General features: G+C 37.2%; 2 protein-coding genes across 4 annotated transcripts; one reads left to right on the top strand and one right to left on the bottom strand.

Annotated features, from left to right (window-relative positions):
• The first annotated feature begins 3,475 nt into the window (after positions 1-3,475).
• On the top strand, positions 3,476-12,256 carry LOC103847000 (ubiquitin carboxyl-terminal hydrolase 12). 2 transcript variants are annotated; one of them, XM_009124023.3, is made up of 32 exons: positions 3,476-3,690; positions 3,983-4,052; positions 4,211-4,364; positions 4,456-4,613; positions 4,965-5,230; positions 5,325-5,543; positions 5,625-5,733; positions 5,828-5,943; positions 6,216-6,314; positions 6,413-6,522; positions 6,788-6,862; positions 6,956-7,034; positions 7,117-7,263; positions 7,338-7,418; positions 7,521-7,640; positions 7,874-7,996; positions 8,375-8,449; positions 8,570-8,658; positions 8,851-8,959; positions 9,042-9,110; positions 9,184-9,291; positions 9,658-9,713; positions 9,789-9,966; positions 10,059-10,160; positions 10,246-10,317; positions 10,578-10,643; positions 10,792-10,857; positions 11,041-11,124; positions 11,203-11,319; positions 11,435-11,509; positions 11,596-11,682; positions 11,782-12,256. In XM_009124023.3, exons 1-32 carry the CDS (start codon positions 3,661-3,663, stop codon positions 11,821-11,823), a joined length of 3,351 nt encoding a protein of 1,116 aa, XP_009122271.2. In that variant the 5' UTR covers positions 3,476-3,660; the 3' UTR covers positions 11,824-12,256. The 2 variants fall into 2 exon arrangements, with proteins under 2 accessions (XP_009122271.2, XP_009122272.2); XM_009124024.3 differs by having other exon boundaries at positions 3,482-3,690; positions 3,986-4,052; positions 11,782-12,224.
• On the bottom strand, positions 12,195-14,077 carry LOC103847001. 2 transcript variants are annotated; one of them, XM_009124025.3, is made up of 8 exons: positions 13,853-14,077; positions 13,574-13,774; positions 13,401-13,500; positions 13,155-13,292; positions 13,020-13,078; positions 12,826-12,938; positions 12,566-12,671; positions 12,195-12,434 (listed from the first exon to the last, which is right to left on the bottom strand). In XM_009124025.3, exons 1-8 carry the CDS (start codon positions 13,962-13,964, stop codon positions 12,340-12,342), a joined length of 924 nt encoding a protein of 307 aa, XP_009122273.1. In that variant the 5' UTR covers positions 13,965-14,077; the 3' UTR covers positions 12,195-12,339. The 2 variants fall into 2 exon arrangements, with proteins under 2 accessions (XP_009122273.1, XP_033137763.1); XM_033281872.1 differs by having other exon boundaries at positions 13,574-14,020.
• Between the last annotated feature and the right edge of the window lie 19 nt (positions 14,078-14,096).

Raw genomic sequence — 14,096 nt, 5'->3', positions numbered from 1 at the left:
TACATTTTGCAGACACATGAATAATTTTTGCTATGAGCTTCACTTCAAGAGGCCCAATTAATTACCTTCTTAAAACACTACCTTAGGGCTGTTAATTTACGGTAAATACATAAAACTTTTGTAAAAATTTTGAAAGAGAAACATTCTTGAATCCGGACAGGATCTTGTTTAAAACATATTAATCCAGCAAGTTCCCATTGATTACGTTAATATCATTCAAGTTCCACTAAAATTTAACCACAAAACACTACCGTTATAGTGGGAAGACAACACAAAACACAAAACAGCCAATAAAAGAGTTATTTTTGCAGTAGTAAACCATCTTCGTGACCAGAAAAGTACCACAACACAATGCATGAGGAAACAGATCTCTTTCTAACTGAGGGTCTCGAGGCATGCTAGAATTCTCTCATACTTAGTCATCATCATGATTGTAAACATTCTACAGACAATAATAGATTCAATAAGTTATTTTAACAAGTAAAAGGTACAATATAAAGTAAATCTTATACTAATAATACCTTGAAATAGACAAACTCTGTTACTGTGTTAGGTTTGACCGCAAAACGTATGTAACCCCGATCTCCAATATCTATACCACCAAGGCAGTCTTGACATTCAGGATACTGATCTCCATACCTGTCTATACCGTCACCTACAAAAGAAGACATTAAATACTTTTTAAGATGAAAATAAAAAAAATAGACGCAAAATGTGATCAGTCTGAACCTGTAAGCAGCATGGTATGGAAATCTAGCTTGCAAGGTTTGCCCTTATCCTTAGCCAACTTGTAGGCTGCAAACTCATCTTCTGTAGGCTTGTATATGTCCTATAATATGAAAATTAACAACAGCATCAGAAGTAGGAATATGTAAATAAGAGAAGGGACATCAGACGAGGTGAACAAAACAGGTAAGAGTTACTTACATCTAGCTTCTTGGATTTGGTTTTGTAGGATGAGAACATAAGCAAAGAGCATGTGAGCGGTCCTCCATCTAATTCAGCCAACATCTACTCAACCATCCAATCTTCTGGAACCTCTTCTCCAGCAGTTAGAACTTTTATTTGAGGAGCTTCGAACACACGAATCTAAAATAAAAGATGCCATCAGTAAAAGAAAAGAGGACAATATAAGATGTATATTTAAATTTACAGGATCTTTAGTTGAACCGAAGTTAACTGAGGCAGAGGGAGTTCCAGCAAGCGAGTAGGTAAAGGGACAATCAGTGTCAAGAATGAAACCATCTCGTTGCAGTCTCTTCACCAATGGTTCAAGCTCAAGGAGGGTTGAATCACTAAAGACAACCCCACAGTCAACTGCCTTGTTGAGTATATGTTGAATTGAGAGATGTTGTTCCTTCCCCAAATCTCCCCTCTTCTTGAAGAATGCTTCTGCTTGACGAGCCAGAGCTATTTCATAGTAGATGTCGCGGATTTGCTTGAGTGAAGATGTTTGAAGCCGACTTGGATCATTCACTCTCCATAAATTGTACTTCATAAGATCAATCCTGTCAAGAAGCAGCTTCCTAAAGGAGACATTCTTGCAAGCAAGGAATTTCTCATCCCTGTGCAATGTCTTTAGCTCTTCATATGACGGCAGTCACAAAGTTTATAAGCATCCTACAAGAAAATCATTTCCCTTAGTAACCATTTTCAAAAATTAGATTATAACATATTGAGTTACCTTCAAATTCATATGCATGTCATCAGCAACACTAAAGAGGACGGAATGGACGAACTTTGCTTCGTTGAATCTCTTCTCAAACGCCCACATCTCAGCCTTCGACAGTGGTGTCTCAGCCTTCGTTGCATACTGAAATTCCAAGCCCAACTATGAAACGGTAACTGATCTATGAATGGAAAAATCGTAAAAGAAAAAATGAAGAGGTACATGTGAGTGGGAGCTTGAGAGATCGAAATATATGTTGATTTGGGGTTTCAAAGTCATATCAATCTGCACTATAGATGTACAGTTCTACATAAAATCCGAATATCAAAAATAAAATAAAATTCTGACAGTAACTAGTAAGCTACTAATCCAACTTGGTCGACAAAACAGATGTGTATGTTGGTGCGTCTATCTTAACAGCGGATCACACAATATTTTAAATTTAAAACCTATTTATATAAAAATGTAGTATTTTGAATAATGTTTGAGATAATTTATCAATCGTAAATATTCATATTATATTTATTATTGTTTCTCCGAAACCAAATTTATATTTGTAAGATTTGTATCATGTTTTTCTCTCAAACATAATTTTGGACCACAATGAACAACATTAAAGATCAATCTTTTGTATATAGAATGAGTAACATTTTAGATTCTATTATGCTAAACATTGACAAAGGAAAACTATATTTTCACACTGATACAAATTGATTTTAAATGGTTAGGAATTCATGTAAATCTATTTTCATAAAAATATCATAGTTTTGTATATTAAATAAATATTTTTTTACGAAATATAAATTTACATGCAGAGTATAGTAGATTTTCTAGCATCAGCACCAATGAATTTTTTCCATCACTCCCCGGCTGCAAACTGATTATGGCCGCCACCAACGAGTTCGATCTACGATTTTTTTGTATCATTTGCCACATGATGAACCATCCCTTATGAAACTCATATGAAGTTTTCACTCTGGCTAAGGCAGTGATGTCATTCACTGGGAAATATACCAAAAATCATTTACGGCTTATAAAATGTAACCGTCGTCAAGTATAAAACACATCTATTGCAAGGGTTCTCTATTAAAATTGTGTGAGATACTCACTTGGGAACTCTTGCATTTGTTCTAATGTCAAGTTAATAGTTTTCACCGTGTATAATATACAATGCATATCTAACACGTTTAATCTATAATCAATACAAAAATATTTCAGATGCAAACAGGAGAATATACAAAAACATCATAAGCTAATCTAATTTAATGATACCCAAATTCAAATTTTGCCAAGGCCCGATTTACAGAAGAGATAAGAATTTGATTTTTGATTTATTGTCTAAAGTTTAAAAATCCACAAACATTACTAGTTCTAATATTATTTATAATCAGTTGATCTTTTCGGTAATTTAGTCAAATTATTTTGTTTGTTAAAAATTAAACTTCCTTATGTTTTATTATTTCATAACTAATTTTTCCCAATTAGTTTATTCAGTAAACTAGGTTATGGCAAAAATAAAATACAAAATTTATAGAGATAAAAGAATACTTATGGAGAATATACAACACATAATGAGAAAAATCTTATAGAATAATCCCAAAATAAAAAATCAACCTTTATCAACAAAGAAAACAACACAGAGACTGAAGGACCAAAAATTAGAAGTCCTCAGGTGAAATATAAATTATAATCGGACTAATCATCCAAGCAGCCACGTCGAGAGTTTTGTATGACAGCAGCAGCGTCCAAAGGCTTTTACGTGTCACTTTCTCACTGGTCTGTCGCGTTAGAAAGGACCCAACCTCGGAGAATATATAAATCTGAGTACGGAGGGAGCTTCGCGAAATGACAATATTACCCCTTAAATTATCGAAGCCCAGAGAAAGAGTAAGAGCGATTGTATAATCTCTCTCTCGAGTGACTTTGGCGTCTCTTTGATTTTTTCACCGTTCGTCGGTCTCTCGATCCCACCGTCAATCCTTCTCCGGCCAATGACTATAATGACTCCGCCTCCCGGTGATGTAATCTCCGATTCATCACTCTCTCTCTGTTTCTGCTTAATTTGTTGTTTCCCGTCGTGGCTTCGTTATGCATCTGCTCTGAATCTGCTTCTGATTGTTTGCTTAGCTGATCCCTTAGGGTTTGATTTGAATTTGAAGCGATTGAATCATCTGATTCGTTGCAGGTGGTGCGACTGGTGTGTTAGTTTAGTGATTGTAGTTTCTATTTTTGTTGTTCTGATCACCGTAAGGCGAGATTGGGGTTTTTTTTAGTGAGAAGTCTTATTCATGGAGGTTTGTTCATGTTTCGCAGCAGCAGGAGGATGAGGAGATGCTTGTGCCGCATTCAGATTTGGTTGACGGCACTACTCAGCCCATGGAAGGTAAGACTTTTTAAGGTTTGATTCAATTTGATCCGCTGCTGAAACTTCTCGTATTCATGATCATTTTGATGCGATGGAAGTGATGAGATAGAGCTTCTGTAGTACTAGAGGGATGGATGGGGCTTTGTGATTTTTCATGCTGTTTGATGCATTTGTAGTTTCGGAAACTGAGGCTGCTGTGAGTACTGTGGAGAACCAGCAGCCAGCTGAGGATCCTCCCACTCTGAAATTCACGTGGACTGTCCCTAACTTCTCTAGGCAGAACACCAGGAAGCATTACTCTGATGTATTTGTCGTTGGAGGTTACAAATGGTAATTAGGATAAAACTTAGTTGCATTGTAATTTCTCGTTTGTCCAATACGCATTTTGATTGGTGGACACCATTTGGATTTGCTTGTGCAGGCGCATATTAATTTTCCCGAAAGGGAACAATGTCGACCATTTGTCCATGTACTTGGATGTTGCTGATGCTGCGACTTTGCCTTACGGTTGGAGCCGATACGCTCAGTTCAGTCTGGCTGTGGTTAATCAAATCCACACCAGATATACCATTAGAAAAGGTACCTTTAAATTCAGTAACGATATATATATACGCTCGAGTCCTTAGTTCATGCATAAGCATATAATGTCTATATATATGAAAGTTATGATTTACGACAGTTCCAAAGCTGGGCTACAAGAAGGGGATCACTTCGTTCATATGTGAATATAATCATGTTATTGCTATCTTAAGATTTACCTGAACGCCCAGAGTTAATACTATATTCATGCCGTGCACCCTTTTCTGCTTCTCTATTAGGCTGAAATATTTTACCTGGTTTGTGGAGAAATTGGTATTCTCATAATGTAGCTGTAAGTGACCGTTGGTGATACAAATTTCATTGACTTCATGCTTCCTATATGTGGTACAGAAACGCAACATCAATTCAATGCAAGAGAAAGCGACTGGGGATTTACATCATTCATGCCTCTCAGCGAACTTTATGATCCTAGTAGAGGTTATTTAGTGAATGATACTGTTTTCGTTGAAGCTGAAGTCGCTGTACGGAAGGTTCTTGATTACTGGTCATACGACTCTAAGAAAGAGACTGGTTTTGTTGGTCTTAAGAACCAAGGTGCCACTTGCTACATGAATTCTCTCCTACAGACACTATACCACATACCTTACTTCAGAAAGGTTAGATATATTCTTGTTTTTTTCCTAGTATAAATCCTACGTGTTCTTTCTGAACTCCAAACCAAGACAACTGAATCTTCCAAGTTTCTTGTAGGCTGTATACCACATGCCGACAACTGAGAACGACGCGCCCACAGCAAGTATACCTTTGGCTCTCCAAAGTTTGTTTTACAAGCTCCAATATAACGACACTAGTGTTGCGACTAAAGAGCTGACAAAGTCGTTTGGTTGGGATACATATGATTCTTTCATGCAACATGATGTTCAAGAACTCAATCGAGTTCTCAGCGAAAAACTTGAGGACAAGATGAAGGTAATCTTTTTTGCTGCTGTTATGCCATGATTTCCTCCTCAGATGGTGTTTCTTGTCTCGAGCCTTTTCTTTTCTCTACAGGGAACTGTTGTGGAGGGAACAATACAACAGCTATTTGAGGGTCACCATATGAATTACATTGAGTGCATAAATGTAGATTACAAATCTACACGGAAAGAATCATTTTATGGTATAAGTATTATACAACTGCACTTTATTGTCTTATTATACCAAACCAACGTTTTTGTCAATTTATCATGTTCTTATCTCTCATCTTATGGCAGACCTTCAGCTGGATGTTAAAGGCTGCAAGGATGTTTATGCTTCTTTTGACAAATATGTTGAAGTTGAACGCCTTGAAGGAGACAACAAATATCATGCAGAAGGACATGGTTTACAGGTTGGTTATCCTCACTCTTTCTATTTTATTGTACTTGGTGGGGATGGTCGAGTCATTTGAAGCGGGCTTATTTGGGTACTAGCAATTCCTTTATACTTTATAATGCGAGAGTTATACAGACAACCTAAACTAAGCGATCTTTGGGAAATTTTTTTACTGGTATCGTCTTCCAAGTCGAGTTAATTACCACCGACCAACTGTAATTATTACAAGGGTAGTCCTTACTCCTTACCTAGTCTTATTCTGGAGGAACCACATGTATATTGTTTTAGGATGCAAAAAAAGGCGTTCTTTTCATCGACTTTCCACCGGTTCTTCAGCTTCAGCTCAAGAGGTTTGAATATGACTTCATGAGGGACACCATGGTGAAGGTTAGTATTTGAAGTTGCATTGCCTAGAAAGTGAAGATATGGTTGTCACCATGAGTCGTAGTCCTGATTTGTGAATGCTGATGTAGCTTTTTTGATAGATAAATGATCGGTATGAATTCCCTCTTGAACTGGATCTTGATAGAGAGAATGGAAAGTATTTATCCCCTGATGCTGACAGGAGTGTCCGCAACCTTTACACGCTTCACAGGTATTTCCTATATCTTTCGATCTACTCTAGTAGATCCGCAAGGGCTGGCACTTCAAAATTAGATTCGCTATAAATTGGAGTGATGATTATATAATGGTATTTTGTTGAACGATTTAGTTTTCGTTTGATCATCTGCTTGGTCTTCCTGAGGAATATGCTTTATGTTGCTTATATTTAGCCTGCACATGCACAGTTAATTAACATTTTATGATAGTAGCAAAGGTTTACATTTTCATTTGACCTGCTATCTCTTATTTATCTGCAGTGTGTTAGTTCATAGTGGAGGAGTACATGGTGGGCACTATTACGCTTTTATAAGGCCGACGCTCTCTGATCAATGGTATGCAGATACTATTAGAACATATTTAGTCTGTGCATTCCTTTCAGTCTCCTGTCTCGTCTCATGAAATTTTTTTAAGCTTCTACTTTTCAGGTATAAATTTGATGATGAACGAGTAACCAAAGAAGATTTGAAAAGGGCATTGGAGGAGCAATATGGTGGTGAAGAAGAGGTTGCATTTTCTTGCTACATTTTATGTGATTTAAAAAGGGCATTGCCAAATTCTTCTTACCTTTTTTTTCGTGTCTTTTCAGCTACCACAAACTAATCCTGGTTTCAATAACCCTCCTTTCAAATTCACAAAGTACTCGAATGCATACATGCTTGTATATATCCGGGAAAGTGACAAAGATAAAATTATCTGCAACGTTGATGAGAAAGACATTGCTGAACATTTAAGGGTAAAGTATTTTCAGGCATTTTCCTAGTAATGTGCGTCTTGGTTTAACCTGATCGGTTCATTGCATTTTGACAGATAAGGCTGAAGAAAGAACAGGAAGAAAAGGAGGAAAAAAGAAAATACAAGGCACAAGCTCACCTTTTTACGATAATTAAGGTTTGTTATTCTATATAATTGGGCATGATCATGTTTCTTAGCTGTTTTAGAGTGTAGGTATGGCACTGTTTTTACTAATAAAATATTTGTTTGCATGGAAAGGTTGCAAGGGATCAAGACCTAAAGGAACAAATTGGGAAAGATATATATTTTGATCTTGTTGATCATGACAAAGTTCGTAGTTTCCGGATTCAGAAACAGACGCCATTTCAACAATTTAAGGTATCAGCCGGAATATTTTTCATTTTTATTTTCAAAAAGGAAAGAAACTACTATATTGAAGAAATGGTTTATGTGAAAGCAGTCTTTCTGGTAACTTGATTCCACCTTAAAGAAGAAAAACAATTGATCTGGATTTTGTGAGAATTTTCACATTGCTGCTAGCTAGATAGTTCTTTATGCAACTGTAATTTAAAGATTTGCCCTGTTTGACTACCGATCTTATGCTGATATAGGAGGAAGTGGCCAAAGAATTTGGTGTACCTGTTCAGCTACAGAGGTTCTGGATTTGGGCAAAGCGACAAAACCATACCTATCGTCCCAATCGCCCCCTTACTCCTCAGGAGGAATTGCAACCGGTAGTGTTATCTTTCTATATTTTATTTATGCGTGTAGTTTTTCTTTCTTTTTTACCTGGACATTTGAGTTTATCGAAGTAATACTCCAACTATCATAGTATCTGATCATCCACTAGCTTTTTGTTACTATGTTATAGTCTTTACATCTAATTATCTGATTTTGTGGGTTCCAAGTGTCTCTACTACTGCTGTCTTAAACCTGTTATTCGTCAGTATTTCAGAATTTCCTAGCACAGGTTTCTCTGTTTGCTTTGAAATGAAATTGCCTGGTTGTATGCTGGAAACTATATTTTTTAACGTAGAATTATGAGTCCCTTGCTGATAAAATTTATGTCCATCATGTTTGAATGTGTTTTATATGGAAAATGGGATTTGTAGGTTGGACAAATAAGAGAAGCATCTAACAAGGCAAACACTGCAGAACTTAAGCTGTTTTTGGAAGTGGAGTTACTGGTAAGAACTCCTGGTTGCAAAGTTAATTGTTGAAACCTTTATTATTGAAGGAAAAACAGAAGCTAATTGATCAGCAGGGAAGATGAGCTAATATTTTCTTACTATTCTTGGATAAATTAGGTTGAACGTCCTATTCCTCCTCCTGACAAATCGAAAGAAGATATTCTTCTTTTCTTTAAGCTTTATGACCCCGAGAAGCAAGAGTTGAGGTAATACTGTTTTCCACATTTTCTTTATTCGCTCTGACTTCTATGTAAAATGGTCTACCACAGCTTTAGTTACGATTATACTTTCTCGCATATTGCTTTCTGGTCAGAAAAGTTCTGACCGTTGTCTCCTTTCGTCTTTTTATCCACTTTACCTCATTTTCGTTTGTAATTTTTTTTTTCTTGTGCTACCAGGTATGTTGGTAGACTGATGGTGAAAAGTTCCAGTAAGCCTATGGATATAACTGGAAAATTGAATGAAATGGCTGGCTTCGCTCCTGATGAAGAAATAGAACTATTTGAGGTTTGCTGCTGATGGTGCCTCTTAACCTTATTTGTATCATTCTTCTGTTATTGAACTAACGGTTTTTGGGACTTATTTACAGGAAATCAAGTTTGAGCCATGTGTAATGTGCGAACACCTGGATAAGAAAACTTCGTTCAAACTGTGTCAAGTAATTATTCACCCTTATCAACAGAAATCAGTCTCATGTCTCTTTTTTTTGACATTGGGTTTCTTGCTTTCAGATCGAAGATGGAGATATCATTTGCTTTCAGAAACCTCTTGGTAACAAGGAGACTGAGTGCCGTTATCCAGCTGTACCTTCGTTCCTTGAATATGTCCAGAATCGACAGGTATATTTTGACCAAGCATGGGTTTGTAAAGGAAAGCTTGGTAGGGTTAGGCTAAGTATATCTCTCAAATGACAAGCTTTCTTTCTAGTGGCAATAACGTGTTGAGTGATTTAGGCTGGTCTGGTAGAGTGGTTTTTATGCAGCAGCTCTGAAATTTACTCGTCCTATCATAGTTGTACCACAAGTTCCTTACATGTTAATCGAATCAGAGCAAAATGTATGCTGATATTCACTAATTTTTTTTACTGTGCTGGTATGCCAGCATTCCTTACTTACTGAGCAATATGTATGCTGATGTTCTGAGAAATTGTTTCTAGCTGGCATTATTTGGTTGGCCATTAACTGTTGCGGTTTGTGCTATTGTAGCTGGTCCGATTTCGTGCTCTGGAAAAACCTAAAGAAGATGAATTTGTTTTGGAGTTGTAAGTACCCTCTGTTGTGAACGAATTTGTTTGAGGCGATTCGGTGAGGAAATCATAACTTTTTTAATTTCTTAGGTCAAAGTTGCACACTTATGACGATGTCGTGGAAAGAGTGGCCGAGAAGCTTGGTCTTGACGATCCATCCAAGCTTAGGCTTACATCTCACAATTGCTATTCCCAGCAACCCAAGCCTCAGCCTATCAAATACCGTGGGGTAGACCATCTGTCAGATATGTTAGTACACTACAATCAGGTAAACGTGAAGTTCAGCTAAGTTTATTATTTCTTCTTACTAAAGAATTGCATGTTCGCTTATTGAATTTTTTTTTTCATTTTCTATTTCAGACGTCTGATATCTTGTATTATGAAATTCTGGACATTCCTCTTCCAGAATTGCAAGGTCTGAAAACCTTAAAAGTTGCTTTCCATCATGCCACGAAGGAAGAGGTATGTGTAGATTGTTATTTGTGATTCATATTCTTTTCTTGTATATAGGGATTAATTTTCATGGCTCTTAACCATCGCTATACAGGTGGTAATCCACAATATCAGACTACCTAAACAAAGTACAGTCGGAGATGTTATCAATGAACTTAAAACAAAGGTAAAATTGCTGGTTTACTTTCTGAAGTAGGTGTATTCTTTCTTTAAGTTGCTCTCTGGCTTGTATATATATTACTGCGAGATGTTATTTTAAACGAAGATCCACTGAAATGGCATCCGGATTATAGATTGCAAAAAATTGCTGATCTCCATGTTTGTTACTGAGGAAAACTCGTTTTAAGGCTTTGGATTTTAATGATTTCTCCATACAGTTACAAATTCGATGTTATGCGAGTTAATCTAAGATTATGTCTGATACAGGTGGAGCTGTCGCATCCAGATGCAGAACTGAGAATACTTGAGGTGTTTTACCACAAGATCTACAAGGTAACAAGCGGATTCTTATTTTTTTAAAGTGTAGTCAATAATTTCATGACCTTATAATGATGGCTTCTCAACTATATCTCCTGATGAAATTCTCATAACCCTCTAAAGTACAACGAACATTAATTCAAGGTGCTGGTATGCCTTACAGATTTTCCCATTAACTGAAAGAATTGAGAATATAAACGACCAGTACTGGACTTTGCGAGCTGAGGAGGTATTTACTAGTCTGCGCCCTTCTATTTATCTTTGTTTTCTTTGTATTTTCGAAGTGTTAGTCTTATAGCTTTATTTCCATGTGATCTAAAAATGGAATTTGGGTTTCAACGTCAGATATTAACCTAAAGAGATTGGATAGTTATTCCGTGGATATGCCGACTTATGTCTTTCTAAATCGCAGATTCCTGAAGAAGAGAAAAATATTGGTCCAAATGATCGCTTAATTCTAGTGTACCACTTTGCTAAGGAGACTGGACAAAATCAGGTGATAATCAGCTATTAAGTTTTTGTTGTTTAACTGTGGCAAAGTTTCTTAGCAGTATCATGTTTGTTTGTTCCTCAGCAAGTGCAAAACTTCGGGGAGCCGTTCTTCTTGGTAATCCATGAAGGTGAAACTCTTGAAGAAATCAAGAACCGTATCCAAAAGAAACTGCATGTATCTGATGAGGACTTTGCCAAGGTATGCACGACTGAGTAATTATCAAACATAAATAAAGAACCAAAGGTGTTATAGATATGTCTATGATAATGGTGGAACTGGTAAATGCTTATATTTTTTCATTCATTATGTACAGTGGAAGTTTGCGTTTATGTCAATGGGGCGTCCGGAGTACTTGCAGGACTCGGATGTTGTTTACAATCGCTTTCAGGTGTTTACTTCTTCTCATCTAGTTTTTTTCTATGGGATTGCTAATAATATCAGAGATCTAACTTGACTTTGAAAATGGGTAAACAGAGAAGGGATGTCTACGGTGCCTTTGAGCAGTACCTTGGGTTGGAGCACACTGATACCAGTCCTAAGAGGGCTTACTCTGCAAACCAGGTAACCATTTTTCTTGATAAGTTGATTCTTTTGCCAAAGAAGGTGTAGTAATTAAAGTCCCTCTTGTGTTAACTATTTTTGTTTGCGTTGTCCATGTAGAGCCGACACACTTATGAGAAGCCGGTGAAAATATACAATTAGCCGGTAAGACTAAAGAAAACACAAATGTCGTCAAGACATTGTGGCAGCAACGTTGGACCAAGCCAGACATCGAATAAGAGGGAGGAAAGACCGAGTGTGAGGTGTGGATGATGACCGACCGTAGTAGGATGTTGTAGAGAATTTGGTCTGAATAGGGTGCTGGGTTGCGCATCGATAGTGTTTTGTGTTCTTTTTCTTCTATTCGTCCTTATTTCTTTCTTTCTTTCCTCTGCTTCAATACTTTGTGTAATGTATATGGAATGTGAGAGAGAGACCATTGGTACCTCATGCAATTTTTATTTTCGAACAAAGAAGAATATGGAAGCCTGTCGCTTGGATTCGGGAGTGCGGTTTGGCTTTCAGAGTTTATATAGAATACCGAAACATTTGTAATTTTAAAAGGGATTTCTGGTTTAAGATGTTTTTGACTACTGATACACAAGTCAATAGATAAAAGGTGCTTCGATTTGAATATTTAACTCCTGTATGAAATATCAAACTGTGTTGATGATAGCACTATGCAACTCTGTAGGATACAACACCCTCCGTTGTCTCAACAACTAATCTCTTCATCCGTGTCAGTAGCAATGTGTACGCTTTCTCCTTATGCCCTGCAAATACAAAACCCCATCATCATTGTCTATGCAATTCAACAAGTCTCTTCGTTTTTGAATCTGAAGAAGATATATATATATATATAAACTGAAGATAATGCGGAGATTCAAGTTGTATCGGCACGTACCAAGGCCAAGAGTTGGCAGTTCATCTGCACGGAAGTAGTAAGACCCGTTTGTTTCTTTCTTGCTACAAAGGACTGAGTTGAATTTCTCCACGGCACTGAGCAGATCCTGGAAACGTAAGGAGCCATAGTTAAAAATATTTAGAGTTACATTTTAAAAGAAGCTATAAAAGCTTGTTTCATTACTAGAGACAGACAGAACATTCATCAATCTTTTGGGCATATAGAGTATCCAGGAAAAGAAACAGGAGAAATCTTAGTACCTCCCATGATGCTAGAGCCTTCATGAAAGAAGGAAGACTTTCATATTCGTCTTTTATCAATGTTATAGTTGGCCTTGAAGTCCTACCCATCTCTACTGCCCCATTCTCATCTTCTGCATATAACAACAGTCTAACATCATATACAAGAAACTAACAACAATTTTATTACACTAGTAAAGTCTTTAGAAAATAACCATTTGAAAACTCCGACGTCTTGGTAACAGGTAGAGCACTACTCTCAGCTGGTTTGCCCCTAAACATCAAAGTAAAACTTGGTTATATACGAGTAAGAACAAACACATAAATGTTGTAAAAGCATCAAAACTTACTTCACTGATTCCTCCAGAGACGTGTAAGGATCCTTCACAGCGGATGACACAAACCTCGCTGCCTTACTTTCCGAAGCTAAAGTTGCAAGACAAGCATCCGAAAGCCCAAGGCTCTTGAAATTTGGCGAATCATCTAGACTATGAAACATTAAGGAAAGTACATTGCAACACAAGACATGATCAGGAGGACAAATCAATACTTAAGTCTGCTTACTGTCTGGTTGATAACATCATGCAAAAGGATACAGATCATCCTCGTCTAATCTTTTCAGGACTGAACGTTGCAATGAAGGAGACTCCGAATCATCCTCAGACTCTTCATCCTTACCCTCATCAATCTCAACTCCTAGGTTCCAAAAATCTCACCTTTAAAATCTAAAAAGGAAGGAGAAGAGAAGAAGAAAGTTTATAAGAGTTACCAGCAACGTAGCCAAAGTCAGCGAGACGTTCCTGGAGATTCAGAACCTCCTCTTGGTTACTCTTATAGATCTGATTGCAATGACCCAGAAGCTCCTCGAAGGAGACAGTTCCAAAAGACATTGACTCAAGGAAGTTCAGCTCGGAGCCAGCTGTCGATAACCGACGGTTAAGGCTCTTGATGAAAGTCGACGAAGCCGAATCTGCACCAAAGGAATCGAGAAAGGTTGTGACTTTAGGGTTTAGTGAGAAAGGGGAAAGAGAGAGAGAAGCAGACAGACCGAGAGGGATAGGGCGGCGCGTGAGAGATTGATTGAAAGCATCGCAGCTGCTTTGGAGATGGTTGCAGAATCCTCCCAAGCTCTTGCTCAACCTCTTCATCTCTTCCTCCATCTCTCTCTCTGATTCAATCTCTCGGCGGGAATTAGATTTAAGGAATAAAAAAGATTCCTTTTTTTTGAAAAAAGTTTTGAGTTTGGTGAAATGAGAAAAAAAAAAAGATTGGATTTTTCAATGGATGGTGAC

The sequence above is a fragment of the Brassica rapa genome, chromosome A10, assembly GCF_000309985.2.
Source record: "Brassica rapa cultivar Chiifu-401-42 chromosome A10, CAAS_Brap_v3.01, whole genome shotgun sequence".
Classification (NCBI taxonomy): domain Eukaryota; kingdom Viridiplantae; phylum Streptophyta; class Magnoliopsida; order Brassicales; family Brassicaceae; genus Brassica; species Brassica rapa.
Note: the sequence above shows the minus strand (reverse complement) of the source record. Positions and strands in the feature narration are given on the sequence as shown.

What these genes read in the sequence shown, in the direction of transcription:
- LOC103847000 (XM_009124023.3), top strand. Translation starts at nt 3,661, where the DNA reads ATGACTATAATGACTCCGCCTCCCGGTGAT. An exon ending in ACATACCTTACTTCAGAAAG is followed by an intron (nt 5,231 to 5,324) that starts GTTAGATATATT and finishes AGTTTCTTGTAG; the next exon opens with GCTGTATACCACATGCCGAC. An exon ending in ATCATGCCACGAAGGAAGAG is followed by an intron (nt 10,161 to 10,245) that starts GTATGTGTAGAT and finishes ATCGCTATACAG; the next exon opens with GTGGTAATCCACAATATCAG.
- LOC103847001 (XM_033281872.1), bottom strand. Translation starts at nt 13,964, where the DNA reads ATGGAGGAAGAGATGAAGAGGTTGAGCAAGAGCTTGGGAGGATTCTGC. An exon ending in GACGTCGGAGTTTTCAAATG is followed by an intron (nt 12,939 to 13,019) that starts GTTATTTTCTAA and finishes TGTTATATGCAG; the next exon opens with AAGATGAGAATGGGGCAGTA. An exon ending in ACTGCCAACTCTTGGCCTTG is followed by an intron (nt 12,435 to 12,565) that starts GTACGTGCCGAT and finishes TTGTATTTGCAG; the next exon opens with GGCATAAGGAGAAAGCGTAC.